Consider the following 19,824-nt stretch of genomic DNA (forward strand, 5'->3'; position numbering starts at 1 on the left):
TTGGGGGAAGCAGGGGCAGCAGCTCCGGAGCCGCCCAGGTCTGATGATGTGCTTTCCCTTGCCCACAGGATGGGAGCAAGCCTTACCCCCCGGACCTGTCCCGCAGCCCCCAGAGCCTCAGCGACACCGGCTACTCCTCCGACGGCATCTCCAGCTCGCAGAGCGAGATCACCGGCCTGGTGCAGCAGGAGGAGGAGAAGCTGAGCAGCACCGGGCTGGCTGGGCAGAGCCCCCCCAGCCCCTCCGAGCTCACCAAGCTGGAGAGCAGCATGCGGCCCCTCCTGGAAGGCCGGGGTGCCCCACCAGAGACCACCGAGCGTGGCAAAGGCCGTTCGGAGACACAGGAAGACCAGCGACAACGGCAGCGGCCACGGTACCTCTCTATTACCCCCGAAGCCTTCGACTCGGACGAGGAGCTGGAGGACATCCTGGAGGAGGATGAGGAGTGGGATAACCAGCGGGAGCGGCGGGAAAGTGCTGAGTCCTCAGATGAGTTTGGCAGCAAGCTGCGGCATGACTACGTGGAGGACAGCAGTGAGGGGGGCTTCTCCCCAGTACCCCCCCGGGCCAAGGGCCGGGAGGCGGAGGTGAGCGATGAGGAGTTCATGCGGAGGCAGATCCTGGAGATGAGTGCAGAGGAGGACAACCTTGAAGAGGAGGAGGAAGGCTACGGGCGCATCAAGTACGGCGTCCCCAAAGCCGGGCAGAAGGCCGAGGCAGAGAAGGGCAAAGAGGCAGCACCGGCCAAGCGGCGCCTGCCACACGGTGCCAGCAGCATGTACACAGAGGAGAGGAAGGAGGTGGAGGCGGCAGAGGGCGATGACTTGAGCACGGCCCAGGGTGGGCTGCGGCGATTCAAGACCATCGAGCTGAACAGCACAACTGGCTATGGCCGGGAGATGGAGATGGGCCAGGAGGCGGACACCAGCCTGGACCGGGAGCCTGAGCTGGAGATGGAGAGCCTGACGGGCTCCCCTGAGGAGCGGTCCCGGGGCGAGTATTCCTCCACCCTACCAGCCACGACGCCCAGTTACACCTCGGGCACCTCACCCACCTCCATCTCCTCTCTGGAGGAGGACAGTGACAGCAGCCCCAGCCGTCGGCAGCGGCTGGAGGAGGTGAAGCAGCAGAGGAAGGCTCGGCACCGCTCACATGGCCCCTTGCTGCCCACCATTGAGGACTCATCTGAGGAGGAGGAGATGCGGGAGGAAGAAGAGCTGCTGCGGGAACAGGAGAAGATGAGGGAGGTGGAGCAGCAGCGCATCCGGAGCACAGCGCGCAAGACCAAGCGTGACAAGGAGGAGCTGAGGGCTCAGCGGAGGAGGGAGCGCTCCAAAACCCCCCCCAGCAACCTCTCCCCCATCGAGGACGCCTCCCCCACTGAGGAGCTGCGACAGGCGGCGGAGATGGAGGAGCTGCACCGCTCCTCCTGCTCTGAGTACTCGCCTTCCATCGACTCAGAGGCAGAGAGCTTTGACGCTGTGACCTCCAAGCTGTACAAGTCGGGCAGCGAGTACAACCTGCCCACCTTCATGTCGCTCTACTCCCCGACAGAGAAGGTGGAGACTGGGCCCAGCCAGCCCACCAGCAAGCCCCTCAAGAGCGCCGAGGAAGCCTACGAGGAGATGATGAGGAAGGCAGAGATGATGCAAAAGCAGCAGGTCCAGCAGGCCCAGCCAACCTCTTCCTTCGGCAGCACCTACCAGCAGATCAGCTACCGCGGCACCGAGGGCCAGAATGGCTTTGAGTACCAGTATGCCAACGAGTACCGGTACGACGGCGGCCTCACACGCTCCTCCCAGCCTGACTATCCCAGCGCCCTGCCGAAGGTGGGAGCAGTGTATGAGGAGATCCTGCAGACCTCGCAGAGCATCTCCAGGATGCACCAGTCGTCTTCCTTCGACCTGGCCCTCGAGCAGGGAGAGAAGGTGAAGGGGCAGGAGGAGGCGTACCAGGAGAAGCGCTTCCTCAATGCCGAGAGCGCCTACGCCGACCTGTTGAAGCAGAACGGCGGCCCGCTCACCCCCGGCACCAGCCCCACACAGCTCTCCGCTCCCGTCTCCTTTGCCAGCTCTGACAGCAGCACCGGCAAGACCATTCCCGATGTCCGGGTCACCCAGCATTTTGCAAAAGAGGGGCAAGACCTAGCCAAGGTCCAGAGTGCCCCGGCAGCACCCAGCCCAGTATCCAAGGCTACCACCACTCCTTATGCCTACAGCAAAGGTGCCAGCACGGTGACGACAGCGGCTGGCAGCCCTGGGAGTGCACTGCGGAGCTACAGCTCACCAGCTCCAGAGGCCCCATCCATAGCTGGGAGAAGCTACACTCCAGCAAAGAGCACCGTCAGCTATGGCTCGCAGACAGAGGACACCAGCAGAACCAGGACGGTGGAGATCAGCGTGCAGACAGCCAGGGAGAAGCTCCCAGCCGTGAGTGACAGCAAGCCTGCACTGCCCAAGACATACCCTTTCTTCAAGACCTCCAGCCCTCCACTCTCTCCCACCTCCCCCACACAGAGTCCCACCCGCACCACAAAGGCCACGGCCGAGTTTTCCACGCAGACGCAGAGCCCCGTCCTCTCCTACGAGGGTCCCTCTGCAGCAGACACCTCTTCCCCCATGGTGGCACAGGGCACACAGACACCGCACCGGGCAGGCTCGCCGCGCCTGACCCGGCAGGCCTCCTCACAGGACTCTGCCTTCATGGTGATCACACTGGCGGCCGACGCAGCCAGCCAAACCAAGCCAGTCAGCTCTGGCGCCTTGACGTCCCCAACCTCATCCCCCACCAGGCCAAGCCGGCAGCTGCTGGCCCACGGTTACACCCAGACACTGGAGCCAGAGCAGCTGGCAGGTGCCTACATCAGGGCACAGCCAGTGAAGGACCATGCCCAGAAAGCACCTGCCGTGACTTCAGCTGCTGACGGCATCACAGGGCTATACAGCTGGGGAGCGCTCCCTGCGGAGAACATCTCCCTCTGCCGCATCTCCTCCATCCCCGGCACGTCCCGAGTGGAACCAGGGCCCAAGGTGCCAAGCAGCAATGCTGTGGATTTGCGGACCGCGCTGAAGTCTGCCCCCATCATCATAACAGACCAAGGCATGGATCTCACATCCTTGGCTACTGAGGCCAGGAAATACTGCCTGACCCTGGACCACATCCCAAACCGGCAGTCCACAGCCATCCAGCCCTTGATCATCAACCTCAACGCCCAGGAGCAGCCCCATGCCATCATCGCGGCAGCCAGCACTGCTGGCCTGGCCATCGCCTCCCCCATGATTCTTTCACAGTCCAAACAACCTGTGGTCTATGGAGACCCTTTCCAGAGCCGTGTGGACTTTGGGCAGGGGACTGGGAGCCCAGTGTGCTTGGCACAGGTGAAGCAGGTGGAGCAGGGAGTCCAGACAGCCACTGTCAGAGCCAGCGGGGTAGCCAGTGGCAAGCCCGAGCCTGCCGCTGCCCCCCAGACCAAATTTGCGAGGTATGGAGTGCCAGGCCAGATGGCAAAGAAGGATGTGCTCCTCTCACAGACTGGTGGGGTGCAGAATGCCGGTGGCCTTCCACAGTCCTTCCCACCAGAGCCAGGCTCGGAGGTGTACCGGGCGGTACCGGTGGAGCTGAAGACCCAGAGCCCTCTCCTTGCCCTGGGCGGCAAGAAGTCCCAGGTGATGATGGTGCAGATGGAAGAGGCAGCCACTGGCCCAGTGACCAAAGTGCTGAAGGAGGAGGCACCGACCAATGTGCTGGACCTCACGGGCGTGAAGCCAGAAAGCCAGGTGGCCTGCTGTGACATGGTCTACAAGTTCCCCTTTGGTGGAAGCTGCACTGGCGCTTTCAACCCCACCTCCAAGATGCCAGAGAAAAAAGCTGGGGAGGCAACAGTGGCGCCTGGACGGAAAGCCAGCGGGCCCCTATATGGCAGCAGAGAGCCAGAGCTGACGGAGACCTTCCCCTACCGGGAGCAGCCAGCCCCAGCACCTGCACTCTACGAGGAGCAGAAATTTTATCCACCTAGCGCCTTTGGCCGCCTCTACTCCTCCATGTCAGACACAAACCTCTCCGAAATAGGGATGGGCTACTACCACACGAAGGGGGATCAGCCCTTCCCCTCCCCGGCGGGCGATGCCGCTGTGGACCTGAGCACCATGAAGCACTCCTACAGCGTGGGCTTTGCTGAGGGGGGTTACCTGGGCCAGGGGCTGCAGTACGGCTCCTTCTCTGACCTGCGACAACCGGGAGAGCTGCTGAGCCACCCATTCCCCATGCGGAGGTACAACTCAGCCTCCAACATCTACTCCGACTACCGTTTCTCGCCCCGGGGGGACCTGGCCAGCTTCCAGGAGTCCAGCCTGGCCCACTACAGCGCCACCACGGCACGCGAGATCAGCCGCATGTGCGCTGCCCTCAACTCCATGGACCAGTACGGGGGCCGGCACGCCAATGGCCCCGACATGCTGCCCTATGGCCCCAGCGCTGGGCAGGGGGGCACGGGGGGGCTGGCAGCTCAGCAGCAGGGCCCTGTACCGCCCAAACCCAGCGGGATGTACAACCCCACCTTCCCCGAGGGACGGCAGGGCTTCAGCAACCTGGCACAGTACAATGTTCCTGGCGTCCGCCTGGGCGCCATCCGGCAGATGCTTCCTTCCACTGCAACCGTGCGGGCCGCCGACGGCATGATCTACTCCACCATCAACACGCCCATTGCCTCCACGCTGCCCATCACCACCCAGCCGGCCTCGGTGCTGCGGCCCATGCTGCGTGGGCTGTACAGACCCTACGGCCCTGGTGGCGTGGCAGCGGTACCACTGGCCAGCCTGGCCAGGCTGCCCGTTGTCACCCCTCGTGTCCCGCTGGCAGCACAGGGCCTGTACCGCTTCCCGGCCCCGAGCCACGCAGCCCCAAGCCATGCAGCCCAGAGCCACGCAGCCCCAAGCCACCCGGCTCCTAGCCGTCCAGCCCCAGCAGCCTCGCTGATGGAGACGCCTGTCTACCTAGGGAAGCCTGTTGTCAGCACAGCACCAGCGACAGCGGGAGCTGGTCCCACTCCCAAAGCCCCTGCTGCCCCAGCTGCCCCTGCCAGTGGCTTGCAGAGAACGGAGCCACCACCGGCTGCCCCCCGTGCAGAGGCACCGGCAGCACCAGCAGCTGCCAAGGAGAGCGTGCAAGCAGCTGCAGCACCCAAGCCGGCACTGGATGGGGCTCTGCGGGAGGAGCGGGAGCGGGAAGAGGAACGTCAGCGCAAGCAGCAGGAGCACGTGCTGCAGCTGGAGCGGGAGCGCGTGGAGCTGGAGAAGCTGCGGCAGCTGCGGCTGCAGGAGGAGCTGGAGCGGGAGCGTGCGGAGCTGCAGCGGCACCGGGAGAAGGAGCAGATGTTGGTGCAGCGGGAGCTGCAGGAGCTGCAGTGCATCAAGCAGCAGGTGCTGCAGCAGCAGCAGGAGGAGCGGCACGCGCAGCTGGCGCTGCAGCGGGAGCAGCTCGCCCAGCAGCGCCTCCAACTCGAGCACATCCACCAGCTCCAGCACCAGCTGCAGCAGCAGCTGGAGGAGCAGAAGCGGCAGAAGACCATCTTCCCTGCACCCGTCGAGCCCACCGCCCGCCCGCCTGAGGGGCCCGCCGAGGCACCACGGGGGCTGCCACACAACGGGCAGGCATGGGCCCCACCGGGCCAGGCACCCCCAGAGGGGCCCGCCGGTCCCCGCTACACTGTGCCACAGCGGCCGCTCAGCAGCTCAGCCTCGGACATGTCACTGCAAGTCGAGGAGTCCTGGGAGCCCAGCCGGGGCATCAAGAAGAGGAACTCGATGCCACGGTTGCGGGATGCCTACGAGAAGGAGGCGACACGGGAGGCCTTCGCGGCAAGGAAAACAGCAGACAGTAGCGTGCAGACAGACGAGGAGGATGGCGAGGAGCGGTACATGCTGTCACGGCGGCGGCGGACGCGGCGCAGCGCTGACTGCAGCGTGCAGACAGACGAGGAGGACAGCGGGGAGTGGGAGCAGCCCGTGCGCCGCCGGCGCTCCAGGGCCTCACGGCATGCCGAGGCCACTGCCGAGGGCAAGACTGACGGGGTGACCCGCGGTACAGCCAGTGTGGGCATCCAGACCATCAGCGACTGCTCAGTGCAGACAGAGCCTGACCAGCTCCTCCGTGTCTCCCCCTCCATCCACATCACCACCCATGACCCCCGGGTGGAGATCGTGAAGTATATCTCGGCCCCGGAGAAGACGCAGCGGGGTGAGAGCCTGGCCTGCCAGACGGAGCCGGAGCCAGCCCCTCAACCTGGCGTCGTGGTCCCCCAGCTGACGGTGCCCACCACCATCCCTCCCTACTCTACCAACCTCCAGATAGTGAGCACAGGCCCCCTGGACCCCCACGCAGTCCGGCAGCAGACCCTAGGCAAGTTCGAGAAGAAGAAGCCAGATCCCCTGGAAATCGGCTACCAGTCCCATCTGCCGGCTGAATCCCTCTCCCAGCTGGTGACCCGCCAGCCACCCCGCTCTCCCCAGGTCCTCTACTCGCCCGTCTCCCCCCTGTCCCCTCACCGTCTCCTGGAGTCCTCCTTCGCCACCAGCGAGCGGCTGAACAAGGCCCACGTCCCCCCACAGAAGCACTTCACCACCGACTTAGCCCAGCGCCAGCAGACGCTGCCACGCCCCATCAAGACCATGCAGCGCTCCCTCTCTGACCCCAAGCCCATCAGCCCCACCGCCGAGGAGGCCGGCAAGGACAGGTTTTCCCTCTATCAGCACCCACTGCTGCCCAGCACCCAGGTACGTCACGACAGGGAACAACCTTCCCCTCAGGGATCAGCCCCAGGAGGCACTTTGGGACATTTCAGTTTCATTAGCACTGTGACAATTAATATTTCAAAAGGCCGGCTTCCTGTGGCAGCTGATGGCAGCCAGTGGGCACAGACATGCACTGACACTGGCAGCCAGAGGGATGCCTTGGAGGTCCACTGGCTGCACAAGCCTGTCAGCAGGCAGGAGCTGCTGTGGGATGGCAGGATCAGGGCTGTCCCCTATCCCATTTCCCCTGCTCCAGCTGGGTCCCCCTTCTCACACACGGAGCCACCATCACGCACAACTCCATTTCGGATTGCGGTGGCTCCTGCTCACACCTTTGTCTCTACACACTGAGATTGCCTTGAGTTGCCAAGTGCCCAGGCAGGAGCCACGGGGCAATTCCTGGGGCAGCAGCACCCCGGGCAGTTTCCCGAGTCTCTCTGCCACGTGCCCGCAGATAGAAAGCATTTTTTGCGGCAGAGGGCACACACGCGGCCATCCCGGCACTTGGCCGGCTGCCACCCCGGTAATTACTCACAGAAAGCGCCCTGCCTGTTACTTCCATCCTATTTATTGCGCTTTTACATAAACGCCGCTTCCTCGGTGCGTGGGGGAACACGTGCACAGTGGGATGCCTCACCACAACCCCCGGGGCATGGGAGGAGCATTGTGATGCTTGGGGTGGGACACGGGGGGACACCCACCTGCCCCTCTGACCCACTGTCCCTTGGCTTTGCAGGTGGGGGGGCTGCAGTCGAGCTCACTGGCACGCAAGGTGAAGCGGACACTGCCCAGCCCACCGCCCGAGGAGCCCCACGTCCCCCTGGCCAGCCCAGCTGCCTCCCAGCTCTACCTGAGCAGCCTGGCCACCAAAGCCACCGCACCGGTCACCAAGGCCAGCCTGCTGAAGGAGCTTGACCGTGACCTGAGGCTGGTGGAGCATGAGGCCACCAAGCTGCGGAAGAAGCAGGCGGAGCTGGACGAGGAGGAAAAGGAGATTGATGCCAAGCTGAAGTACCTGGAGCTGGGCATCACCCAGCGCAAGGAATCGCTGCTGAAGGATCGGGGTGGTGGGCGGGACCACCCCTACCTGCGCTACCCTGGGGACCGCCGCGACTACCTGTCAGACAGCGAGCTGCACAGCCTGCGCCTCGCCGCCTACGACAGTGCCGGCCTGCGCCCCACACCTGCTGGACAGTACCCCGACTACACTGCTGCTGCTACCGCCGCCTCCTACGGCGCCTACCCCTACCCTGCCCCTCAGGGCCCCGCTGCCTTCCCGCCACCGCGCCTGCAGCACCCCCAGTACCCCACAGCCAGCACCTCACAGGATGGCTTGTCAGCAGCCCCACTGCCCACCTTCACCTCGCCTGGTGCCTTCCCGGCCCATGGCACCACATACCCAGAGCTGGCCACGCCAGCCCAGCCAGGCTTCCAGCCCCCAAATCCCTACCAAGTCCCCAGCGCCTATCCTGGGGCAGCCGCCGTGCCGGCAGCACAGCCCACCCTCTACCAGAGCCCAGCGGACTTAGCTGGTGGGCACCAGAAGCCACGGCAGACCTCACTGGCTGACCTGGAACAGAAGATCCCCACCAACTACGAGGTCATCAGCGCAGCCACCAGCTCCTCCGCCGTGCCTGACGTCACCTTCAGCACCGCACCGGCGAGCGGCGGCTACGAGCAGTACAAGGCGCCTGAGACCCGGCCAGCCGAGAGAACCAGCACGACTCCAGGCCCCTCGGCCAGCTACTCTTCTGAGTCTCTCTACACCAACCTGGAGCAGAACATCCCCCGTAACTATGTGATGATTGAGGACATCAGCGAGCTCACCAAGGAGAGTCCAGCGGTGGAGGGCCACAAAGCAGAGCCAGTGGGCACGAGCATCGACAGCCGCCACGGCAGAGAGAAGAGTGACCTGGGGGACACCGAGAGCTCCAGCCGGCCCTGCTGCTACACCAAAGCTGAGGAGGAGTCTGAGGAGGATATCTATGACCACCATGGCCCTGACTATCGTGGGAAGAACAGCTACTACCGGGGCACAGAGAGCAATGGCAGAGTGTCAGGGAGCTCCGCCAGCTCGAGCTACTACTATGGGGACAGTGAGTACCGGCACTCTTCACGAGTGGACAAGCATGGCTCTGGCACTCCACTACCGAAGCATTCTTCCAAAAACCTGGCACCTGCCGTCATCTCCTCCAAGCGCAGCAAGCACAGGAAGCAGGGCATGGAGCAGAAGATCTCCAAGTTCTCCCCCATTGAAGAAGCCAAAGACGTGGAGTCAGACCTGGCCTCCTACTCAGCAACAACCTCAGTTGGCAGCAGCAACGTGGCCTCCAGGGCCAAGAAGATGCAGGATGAGATCACCTACGGCCTAAAGAAGAACGTCTACGAGCAGCAGAAGTACTACGGCGTCTCCAGCCGGGATCTGGTGGATGAGGAGGAGCGGATTTACTCCAGCAGCAGCAGAACCCGCTCCTCTGGCTATGGGGTGGAAAAGTCCTCTGGCCGGGAGATGGGCAGCCGGAGCAAGTCCTATGAGCGGGAGGGCATGGAGCGCTCCCAGAAAGTCAGCTCCAAGCCCTCATCCCTCAGCATGAGCCAGAGCCGCGGGCGGGCGCCCATGCGCTCCCAGCCCTCGGAGGAGGAGAGCCCCGTCAGCCCCCTGGGGAAGTCAGTGGGGGGGTCACGCACTGCGGGGGGGCCAGGTCCTCAGTCTGCAGGGGACCCCTGCTCCCAGTTCTGCTCCAGCCACTCGTTGCCTGATGTGCAGAAGCACATCAAAGACGTGCCAAGGAGTCACTCGTACAAGCACGAGGAGGGCTACGGCATGGACGATGCCCATTGCGTTGTCTCGGACAGCGAAGGTAATGGCTCCCCGTGGTGACCACCCCAGAGCATGGCACTTCCCCGGGGCATGCCTGTCCGCTCGTACGCAGAGACACTCTCACCGCCTCAGTTTGCTTGACACGTGCCTTCCTCCCCCCACCCTGGGTGTTCGGTGTTAGCCGGTCCTGCACGGTGCCCCACCGCGCCGCGCCGCGTCCCGTCCCTGCCGGCACGTGCTGTCCCCCGCGCGCGTGCCCGCTGCTTGCCTCTCCCACTCATTGCATGGCTTCCGCCCGGGCAGCCTCGAGCGAGAGATTGACTGTGGTTTGTTTTTGGTTTCCGAAGCCTATCATTTGGGTCAGGAGGAGACAGACTGGTTTGATAAGCCCAGGGAGGCGCGGGCAGAGAGGGTCAGGCACTACGGTGGCCACTCTTCCTCGCAGAAGAGACCCCCAGTTAAGCACACCTACCACGATTATGACGAGCCCCCCGATGAAGACCCGTGGCAGCACGACGACTACCCCCAGCACCGCGAGCACCGGCACCACAGGGAGTACGATCGCCATGCTGGCACCTCCCGGCACGCCAGCGATGAGCCCCCGCGCCGCTCGGCAAAGCAGCACCCACGGGAGTCTGGCCGCCACGAGCCCCGTGGCCACGGGCCACCGTCCGGCCCCAAGAAGGCACAGCAGCCTGAGTCCCGTGCGCCTTATGGCCCCAGCTCTGCTGAGTATGGCCCATCTTCCCGTCCTGCTGCTCACCACCATGGCACCGAGACCCCCAAGGCACAGAAGCCTTCCCAGCCACATGTGTCAGCCACGACAGCGCCCAAGTCGGAGCCCCTCCCACACCCGCAGCAGCCGGCAGCCAGGCAGCAGCAGGCAGGGCAGCCAGCAGCACGGCAGCAGCCAGCGGCACGGCAGGCTGCCCAGCCGGCAGGCTCAGCACAGCCCGAGGCCAGGGGCAGGACACAGGGACCCGCCTCGGCCCGGCCACCACAGCAGCAGCCGGGGCCAGCCCAGGCAGCAGGGAAGGCACCGGCCGCGCTCCACGCACAGCCGGGCGGACACCCAGCACCGGTGGTAAGTACGGGCATGGCTGGCTGGGCCCCACAGTTCTGCCTGGGATCAGACCAGCTGACTGTGGCCAGGGGCTGGCAGAAGGGCTGGAGACAGGAGCCATGGGGCAAAGAGTATCCCACTCATACGCCTACCACAACCATCCCTGGGTGCTTTGGGAGCAGCCATCCCCTCGAGGAGACCCAGGAGGGGACATCCCTATGCCCTGGATCCCTTACTGCCTCTTTTGGGCTGTAACACTGTTCAGGCATTTCCTCCTGGATTGGGCCACCCCTAGAGGATGCTCTGCTGGGAGAGTGACCCCTGAGAGCTGTTTTCCCCATTCCAGACAAAAGTGGAGCCGACGGACACATCCAAACCCGCAGCGAAAGTGCCACAGCAGCCAGGGAGAGCGCCAGCAGCACAGCCCCTGGGAGCAGCAGGTCAGTGGGCCCCAGTGACACAGTGCCATCTGTCCCCTCTTGTGCCAGCTGCCTGGCACCCTGGGGGCTCGGCCGAGCTCCCCCAGCTGGGCCTGTCCCCTGCTAATGGTGGTTTTGTTTGTCCCCCAGCAGACAGCAAGGCCGGTCCAAGGGCGGCCGGGCCACGTGGTCCCGCTGGCATGGCCACGGGGCAGCCTGGTGGGGAAGGAGAGAGTGTCTTCTCCAAAATCCTGCCAGGGGGGGCAGCGGAACAAGCAGGCAAACTGACTGAAGGTGAGGGCTGCTCCTGCGATGGGGATGGGGTGATGATGCTCTTCTCTGCCAAAGGGGTCAGGTGCTCTGGGGATGGTTGGGGTGCAGTGCTCCTGCAGTTTGGGGCTCAGGAAGAGGGGGACCAGGGGGGCCACACTGACACCTCTTTTGGCTTCCCCACAGCGGTGTCAGCTTTTGGCAAGAAGTTCACTTCGTTCTGGTGAGAGAACGGCACAAGGTGAGTGCAGATGGCACCAGGCACTGCGCTGTGGGCTCTCCCTGCCCCGGTTGTGCCTAACACCTTCCTGCTCCCTCCTGCTGCAGGAGTTTGGGAAGCGAGTGGAGATTGAGTCGTTGCAGTGGAAAAACCTATGAAGAAGCCATTGAATTCAGCACGCAGCGCCAGACTCTGAGTATAACGGTGAGTGCCCATGTAGAGGCCTGGAGAAGTTGGCTGCCCTTAAGGATGAATCCTCACACTGGGGTCCCCTCTACCATGCCATCCCTGTGGCACTGCTATCACCCCAACACATACTGAGCTCTGCCCTGCCAGAGTCTCAGCCACCACTGTGGGAAGGAGCCGGTGCATCCCTGTCCCCTTCACTCTGGGCCGCTCATCCCCATCTTCATGTCCAAGTGCTGGCCCCAAGCCAAAGCATGGGGGCTTGGCCTTGTTCCCCACTCTCAGCAGAGCCGTGTGGGACGATGCCATGAGGATGCTGGTGCAGACCTTGGGTTTGCAGGGAAGGTTTGGGTGGCCCAGGCTCTGCTCCGGGAGCCCATCCAGTGCGGGGGCGGCAGCAGCTGCTCTGCCGGCAGTGCCTCTTGGCTCTCTGGGGCCCGTTTGCTCGGGCTGACACTGCTGCTCAGCAGGGCCCTTCCGCAGGGACGGGGCTGCTCAGACTAATGCCTCTCTCTCTGTCTCTCACAAGCTTTTGAAAGCAGGGCGATCCCTGGATGCTGGACCAAACAGCGGCCGAGCAGGGGCCCGGCGGATGCCCTGGGGCAGGTGCCCCCCAAGCCTGGCGAGCAGCTCCAGCGCGGCACATGGCAAGCCCCAGCAGCCGCCACGAGGGGATGGGCCTGATCCAGACCATTGGGTCTGGCCCTGTGGGTGGGCTGCGGCCCTTTCTCAAGATTATACGCAGAGTTGCTCCCTCCAAACCCCAGCTCTGGCCTCTTCATAGGTTTTTCCGCCCCACAAGCCGAGGGCTGGGTGCCATGGGCGCCGCTCCTCCTTCCCAACCCCATCCGCCCCACCGGGGCTGTCCCCGTGCCCCCTGCACTGCGGCCCGCTCCCGGCCCCGCCGGGGAGCCCCCGGAGCGCGTCAGCTAGGACCTAACACTGTTTCACTACCGAAATACGAGGCCATAGGACTCTGACAGGCGGCGCAGCCGGCTGGGCGCGCATCCCAAAGCCATTGGAAGCATTGAAAGGGCCGCGCTCGCCCTCGCCACGCAGCCAGCGCACCTGCCGCGGGCACCCCTTTTCTTTCAAGAACAGCCTTAATCATCCCACTTTGATTTCTGTGTATACCTCATCTGCACCGGGGGGGGAGGGGTCACGGGGCGTCGTCGGGGGGGTTCCTTTTTTTCTCGGTTTCTTTGGGTTCATTTTCTTTTGGTTTTTGGGGTTTTATTTTTCTAAAGTTTATACCAAATCCTCTTCCCTCTTTGCTTTGTGCGATGAGTTAGCACACGGGCTGTCGTCTGTAGAAGCAATAGAGTGCAGGAGGCTACAAAAGAGCACAAATCCCGTGGAACAAGATCAGGAGAGCTTTGCCTCCAGCAGTATCCTTCCTTTTACTGTGCAATCCAAGTCCTTCTCAAGCCATTTTGCGGGGACGGCCGGCGCAGCGGCCGGCAGCCAAAGCCCACTCGCCCTGCCAGGAGGGGGTTCCCCAGGGGGGGAGGCAGCCCGAGGAGGGGGCTCACCCACGCCCCGCCGCCTCCCCATGCTGGCAGTGCCCCGCCGGCACCCCTGCGGCGGGGGGCACCCGCCCACCCACCCGCCCGATGTTCTATGCAACGAAATAACACGACTCCAGAACAAGACCTGTGAATAGCTAATCAGTTCAATGTCGCGCCCAAGGGTTCCATCGCAAAGCGTGCCGCTGAGCGACCCGAGAACTACTCTGTACTGACCACCCGTGCGTATGAATTCGTGGCATGTTCGACCCACGGAGGGCCACTTTGCCAAAGGGCAGCCCTAGCGCCCGTGACCGTCTGTCCCGTCGTAGAGCATGGCTTGCTACTTCTCTGCACGGTTCCACCCGCCTTTCAGTGCTTGCTGTTCTTTGCCTGGACTTTTCTTTTTTTCTTTTCCATCAGTCCATCGCTGTACTGAAAGCTCTTAGCAGATTTATGCACTTGTGATCGAGGACCCGGTTGCCGCGGGAAGCCCACACACTCCGTGGCAAATCCCTCGCCGGGGGCTCTGCCGGTGCCCAGGGCTGGGGGGGAGGCCGGTGGCTGTGGGATGGGGGGGTCAGCGTGGCACTGCCGGGGGCAGCCCCACCGAGGCGCCCCCCGGCCCCGCGCACACCCGCCGCCTCTCCCCGCCGCTGACAAGTGCAGAGCCTGAGGGTGCCTCCCCGGCCCCCGCCACTCCTCGCGCTGTAAATACTTGTACAGTGTGTAAATCGCACGCGGGACCGAGACCCCGCCGGGGCTTATCTCGCCGCCCGAGCACATCCGCCGCCTTGCCTTCGTGCCTGCCAGGACCGGGGGCACAGAGCCCACCCCCGCCAGGCAGGGCCCCCAGCCCGAACCGTGGCGGTCTGTCCCGGGCGGGGGGGACGGGGGGGTGCAAAGACCGAGGGCCGAGCGCGGCTGGGCGCTGTCTCCAGCGGTGAGTGCGATGCCGGGTGCGCTCCCTCTGAACATTGTGACGGTGTGCGTGTCTGCTGTGCTCTGTGCCACCCGTAGTGACCCCGTACCGTGCCGTACCGTGCCGTACCGTGCCGTACCGCCCCCGCCGCTGTGTCGTGACTCCCTCCCAGAAGCTGCCCCCTCACCAGGTGTTTCTGTGGGAACAGAATAAAAAGGACTTGACACAAACGACGGACTGGCCCCGATTCCTGCCTGTCTGCGGTGGGGGGGTGGGGGGGCAGGGGGCTGGGACCCCTGGGCATGTTGCGAGTGGCCAGGATGGGAGCCCCGTGGGTCTAGTTGGCACCAAGCACTGGTGGGCTCTGCAGCCCACACTTGGGCTGCTGGGCTGGGGGTCCCTGTGAACACCAAGGACCCAGACCCACCCCCTTGTCCAGGCTGCTGGATCCTGTGGGCTCCCAAGTGTCCAATCCCCTCTGGCCGGCCTGCTGGGCTGGGGATCCCTGTAAGCATCAAGGACCCAATCCCACTCTCCTAGACAGGCTGCTGTGTTCCGTGGGCTCCCAAGGGCCCAATCCCCCGTCCTGCCGTAGCCACCTGGCGGGGAAAACTCCGCGGGGCGGCCCGGAGGCTGCGGGGCCGCTCCCTGTCTCCCGGCTGCGGCCCCAGCGGGGCCCGTGGGGGGATCGGGTGTCTGTGGGGGGATCGGGTGTCTGTGGGGGGGTGGCCGCGGGACGCGTGGAGCGGGTGGGGGGTCCCGCCGGCTCCGCCCGCGCCCGCCAGGAGGCGCCACAGCCAAAGGGAGGGGCCCGGGCCCCGCCCCTCCCCCGGAAGTGTCGCCGCCGGCCACGCCCGCGCCCCGCCATGGAGCCGCCGGTGAGGGGCTGGGGGGGGCGGGTCGGAGCCCCGGGACCACCCCCGGCCTGAACCCCCGGGACCCCCGACCCTCCCTGCCCCCGCTCCTTCCGCGCTGCTTCGGTGACTGCCCCTGCTCGGCACCCCCCGGCACCCTCCTAATCCTTCCCATGGACTCCGGTTACTGCTTCCTAGCGCCCTCATACCCACTAGTACCCGGTAACTTCCCGGAAAATCCTCCTAGATGCCCCGTATGCCCCAGTAACTGCACCCAGTATCCTCGTACCCACTGGTACCGCAGTAAGTGCCCCGACACCCTCCTAATCCCTCCTGTGTGCCCCAGTAGTGCCCTCCAGTACCCTCCTAGCCCCTGGCGCCCCAGTGGTGCCTTGGCTCTGCACCCCCAGTACTGCCTCAGCCATGCAGTAGCTGCCCTCTACCCTCGCCCCTCCCCGTGTACCCCAAACCTGCCCCAGCTCTCCACCCCGAGGCGCTGCTCCCAGTACCCCCCTAGACCCCCCCATGCACCCTGTGGCCCCAGGAGCTGCCTCCTGTGCCCCATCACTGCCCGGTCCCTGCCCTCCAGCCCTCACCCCGCACACCTCCAGCCACCCCGATCCCGCAGGTGCCGCCGCGCACGGAGGAGCTGTCTGAGCTGTACCGGGAGCTGAGTCAACACCCGGGGCTCAGCGCCGCCTGCCTCGGCCCCGACCTCACCACCCAGTACGGGGGCAAATACTGCAGCCTCTACACCGGTACGGGGACGGGCTGTGCCCTCTGGGGACTGGGGGAGCCCGGGTGGTCCCTGCCTGCCCGGTGGGGAGACAGCTGGTATCCTCACCCCCCTCCCCTCAGAGTGGTCGCAGCGGGACCTGGCGAGGGCCGAGAACATCAAGTTCTGCCGCCAGTACCTCCTCTTCCATGATGGAGCCTCCATCGTCTACTCGGGGCCTGTCGGCACCTGCTCCGAGATCAAGGGCGAGTGAGTCTCATCCTGCACCCCACATGGGATCCCCGGGGTGCTGATAGTGGGGCTGATGGGCACCCACCCACCCACCCACCCACAGGCTGCTGAGCCGCGAGTCCCCCAGCGGGACACTGAAAGCCGTCCTGCGCAAGGTCCCTGGCAAGGAGAAGGAGAAAGAGAAGGAAAAGCAGTTCCTGGAGGTGAGGGGGGGCCCAGGGGGGGCTGGATGCTTGCTGCATCTCAGGGCCAGATCCACGCTGTGTCTTGGGGCCGCCCCACCCTCTCTGTTCCCAGGTGTGGGATCAGAACCGCAAGGTAAAGAGCATCGACCTGACGGCGCTGGACAAGCACGGCAGCGTCTGCGACGATGGTGAGGGGCCTGGGGATGCCAGGGGTTGTGGGGTCCTGGTGGAAGGGTTGGCCAGTCCTGACCATGCCCTGCAGACCAGTTTGGGTGCCTCGCCTGGTCACACTCGGAGACCCACCTGCTCTACGTGGCGGAGAAAAAGCGTCCCAAGACCGAGTCCTTCTTCCAGAGCAAAGCCCCCGAGCTGGGCACCTCTGATGAGGATACAGGGCAGCCCAAGAAGGAGGATGTGCCCCTCAAGGTGGGGTTCACCTGCCCTGGGACAGGTGGGGGCTGGCCAGGTGGCTGTGGGGCTGATGGGGCTGTGCCACAGGGCGAGCAGTTCGTGTACCACGAGGACTGGGGGGAGACTCTGAGCACCCGCAGCGTACCCGTCCTCTGTATCCTGGACATCGAGGGCAGCAGCATCTCAGTGCTGGAGGGCATCCCTGAGCACCTCTCTCCTGGCCAGGTCAGGATGGGGAGCTGCAGGGAACTGGAAAAGGGAGATTTTGGGGGCCAGCAGCCATCCGAGCCACTCATCTCCCCTCTCCCTCCAGGCTTTCTGGTCCCCTGAGGACACTGGTGTGGTGTTTGTGGGCTGGTGGCACGAGCCCTTCCGCCTGGGGCTGCGGTACTGCACTAACCGCCGGTGAGTCCCTGTGGGGCACCCCACAGCCTGAACCCCACAGTGAGTCCTGTGGGGCACCCTGCCCTACAGCCTGGCCCCACAGCCCCGCCCTGACACCCCTGTGTGCTGACAGGTCAGCGCTCTTCTACGTGGACCTGACGGGTGGGAAATGCGGTGAGTGGCACAGACCCCAACCCTGCCGGTGCCCTGGCTCCCCACAGCCCCTCACCGTCCCCTTGTGCCCATGCAGAGCTGCTCTCTGAGGACACCAAAGCCGTGTGGTCCCCACGGCTCAGCCCCGACAGCTGCCGCATTGTCTACCTGGAGAACGATGTCCTGGGCCCCCACCAGCAGTGCAGCCGCCTCCGCATGGTGAGCAGCACCAGGGGGACGCCAGGGGAGGTGGCAGGGTGCCTCTGCCAAGGTGGGGGCTGGCAGGAGGGCAGTGGTGCCCCCTTCCTGTGCTGCAGTGGTGGCAGGTAGGATGAGACCCTGCAAAACTTACCCCATTCCGTGTCTCCCACAGTATGACTGGTACACCAAACAGACCAGCACAGTGCTGGAGGCTGTGCCGCGGCAGGAGTGGGGTGAGTACAGCCCTGGGGGTTTTTGGGGGGACACAGGGGGATGCTGAGTGCCACCACTGTCATCATAGGTGCCTTCCCGGGAATCTACTGCGGGGCACTGCCAGGGATGTGCTGGGCAGCTGACAGCCGCCGGATCCTGCTGGATACGGCCCAGCGCAGCCACCAGGTGAGGTGGGGGGCACGCTGGGGGGCCACACCGGGTCAGGGCTCCACTGGACTCTGCCCTCCTGCCCCTAGGACATGTTCGTAGTGGACACGGCGATGGGTGCCACGACTTTGCTGACAGCTGGTGAGTGATGGGCCAACAGGGCCATGCTGGTGCCAGAGGTGGGGAGGGGGTCACACCTGCAGGTCTGACCTCTCTCCTCCCCAGATGGCCCCCGGGGAAGCTGGTCTGTCCTGACCATCGACCGGGACCTCTTGGTGGCCAGATTCTCCACCCCTAGCTGCCCACCCATGTTGGTAAAGTCACATCCCCTTCTCCAGTGCCCACCAGCCCCTCGGTGCAGGCACTGACCCTTTCTTCCCAGTGCCCACCAGCCCCTCAGTTCAGGCACTGACCCTTCTTCCCAGTGCCCACCTTGATGTGAGCACTCACCCTTCTCCCTGCACAGAAAGTGGCCGTCCTGCCCGCTGCCGGCCATGAGGCACAGGCACAGTGGATCTGCCTGCAGGACACACCCCCCGTGCCTGGCATCAGCTGGGGCATCCGCACCCTGCAGCCTCCTCCAGAGCAGGAGCACCCCCAGTATGGTGAGTGCCCAGGGGGGCAAGGCTGGACTCCAGCACCCCCACTGATCCCTGACCCCCCACCCTGCCTCCGTAGGGGGCCTGGACTTTGATGCCATTCTACTGCGCCCGACTGAGGGCCCCACTGCCCAGAAGCCTCCCCTGGTCGTGATGCCCCATGGTAAGAACTTGTCCCCACCCTGCTGTACCTCAGTTGGGCAGCGTCACCCCCCTACCTTTGCCATTTGCAGGGGGTCCCCACTCTGTGTTCACGGCCGGGTGGATGCTGTACCCGGCGGCGCTGTGCCGCGTGGGCTTTGCTGTGCTGCTGGGTGAGTGACACTGGGGCTCTGGGGCACTGCCCGTAGAGGGGCTGGGGTGGGGGCACGGAGGAGGAAGGGCTCTGACGCTGCCCCCCACCCAGTGAATTACCGCGGCTCACTGGGCTTCGGCCAGGACAGCGTGGCCTCCCTGCCCGGCAACGTGGGCACACAGGACGTGCGCGACGTGCAGGTACGGCCCGGCACGTGGTCCTGGGGCACACACGTGCTCCCATGGGTGCCCTGAGTAGAGAAAGCAGGGCTGCTTGCCTCAGTGGGTGTCCCCTGTGGTGACAGCTCTGCGTGGAGCGGGTGCTGCAGGAGGAGGTGCTGGATGCCAGCCGGGTGGCAGTGGTGGGCGGCTCACACGGCGGCTTCCTGGCGTGCCACCTCATCGGGCAGTTCCCCGACACCTACCGCGCCTGCGTGGTCCGGAACCCCGTGGTGAACATCGCCTCCATGGTGGCCACCACAGACATCCCTGACTGGTGAGCGCTGCTGGCCATGATCTCCCAGGCTCCCTGCCACACCAGCCCCACACGTGCCCCCGACTCTCACCTGCAGGTGCCTGACGGAAACGGGGCTGCCCTACGCACCCGATGCCCTGCCAGACCCAGCCCAGTGGACAGAGATGCTGCACAAGTCACCCATTCGCTATGTCGACCGGGTATGTCCCCATCCTTGTCCTCATCCCTGTCCCAGTCCCTACCAGCAGTGCCAGTGCTGAGGCCACATCACTCCCGCAGGTCCGTGTGCCTGTGCTGCTGATGCTGGGGGAAGATGACCGGCGTGTGCCCCCCAAGCAGGGGCTGGAGTATTACCGTGCCCTCAAGGCCCGGGGGGTCCCCACACGGTAAGTGGGGTACTGGGTGCCCAGGTGGTGGGGTGCAGGCACAGCACTAACCCTTCTTTCTCCGCAGGTTACTCTGGTACCCAGGGAACAGCCACGCGCTGGCCGGTGTCGAGGCCGAAGCCGACGGTTTCATGAACATGGCGCTGTGGCTGCTCAAGCACCTGGAGTGCTAAGGGCCCCCACTGCTGCCACCCCCCAATAAACCATGTAGCTCAGCACCCTGGTGTCTCTGGTGGTGGTACTGGCACCCGTGTCACCTCCACTCCTGGTGCCCCAGGAAGTGGTGGCCACTAGACCTTTCACCTGCGTGGGTGGGTGGTTGTGCAGCCATGGCAAGGGT

General features: G+C 64.8%; 2 protein-coding genes across 2 annotated transcripts in view; both read left to right on the forward strand.

Annotated features, from left to right (window-relative positions):
* Nucleotides 1–14,427, forward strand: part of BSN (bassoon presynaptic cytomatrix protein) — a 90,772-nt gene extending 76,345 nt beyond the window's left edge. The window contains 8 exon segments of the mRNA XM_050313192.1: nt 69–6,770; nt 7,525–9,649; nt 9,957–10,693; nt 11,019–11,112; nt 11,242–11,385; nt 11,548–11,602; nt 11,689–11,785; nt 12,297–14,427. Coding sequence (XP_050169149.1) covers nt 69–6,770; nt 7,525–9,649; nt 9,957–10,693; nt 11,019–11,112; nt 11,242–11,385; nt 11,548–11,588 — 9,843 coding nt within the window. The 3' untranslated portion in view covers nt 11,589–11,602; nt 11,689–11,785; nt 12,297–14,427.
* Nucleotides 14,428–14,980: 553 nt separating this feature from the next.
* LOC126638919 (acylamino-acid-releasing enzyme-like) lies at nt 14,981–19,702 on the forward strand. Its single transcript, XM_050313208.1, has 22 exons — nt 14,981–15,072; nt 15,677–15,806; nt 15,907–16,033; nt 16,119–16,218; nt 16,313–16,388; nt 16,463–16,626; nt 16,699–16,836; nt 16,925–17,016; nt 17,129–17,169; nt 17,246–17,367; nt 17,522–17,582; nt 17,651–17,748; nt 17,820–17,871; nt 17,956–18,044; nt 18,197–18,335; nt 18,409–18,492; nt 18,563–18,643; nt 18,736–18,824; nt 18,929–19,119; nt 19,196–19,298; nt 19,378–19,484; nt 19,552–19,702. The coding sequence occupies exons 1-22, from the start codon at nt 15,061–15,063 to the stop codon at nt 19,655–19,657; spliced, it is 2,202 nt and encodes a 733-aa protein (XP_050169165.1). The 5' UTR covers nt 14,981–15,060; the 3' UTR covers nt 19,658–19,702.
* Nucleotides 19,703–19,824: the final 122 nt, after the last annotated feature.

The sequence above is a fragment of the Myiozetetes cayanensis genome, unplaced genomic scaffold, assembly GCF_022539395.1.
Source record: "Myiozetetes cayanensis isolate MyiCay16 unplaced genomic scaffold, myiCay2020 scf18, whole genome shotgun sequence".
NCBI classification, from domain to species: Eukaryota; Metazoa; Chordata; class Aves; order Passeriformes; family Tyrannidae; genus Myiozetetes; species Myiozetetes cayanensis.

Bases quoted from the DNA above. Each gene is read 5' to 3' on its own strand.
- LOC126638919 (XM_050313208.1), top strand. The intron at 17,749-17,819 runs GTGAGGTGGGGG...TCCTGCCCCTAG, and splicing joins CGGCCCAGCGCAGCCACCAG to GACATGTTCGTAGTGGACAC. The intron at 18,493-18,562 runs GTAAGAACTTGT...TGCCATTTGCAG, and splicing joins CCTGGTCGTGATGCCCCATG to GGGGTCCCCACTCTGTGTTC.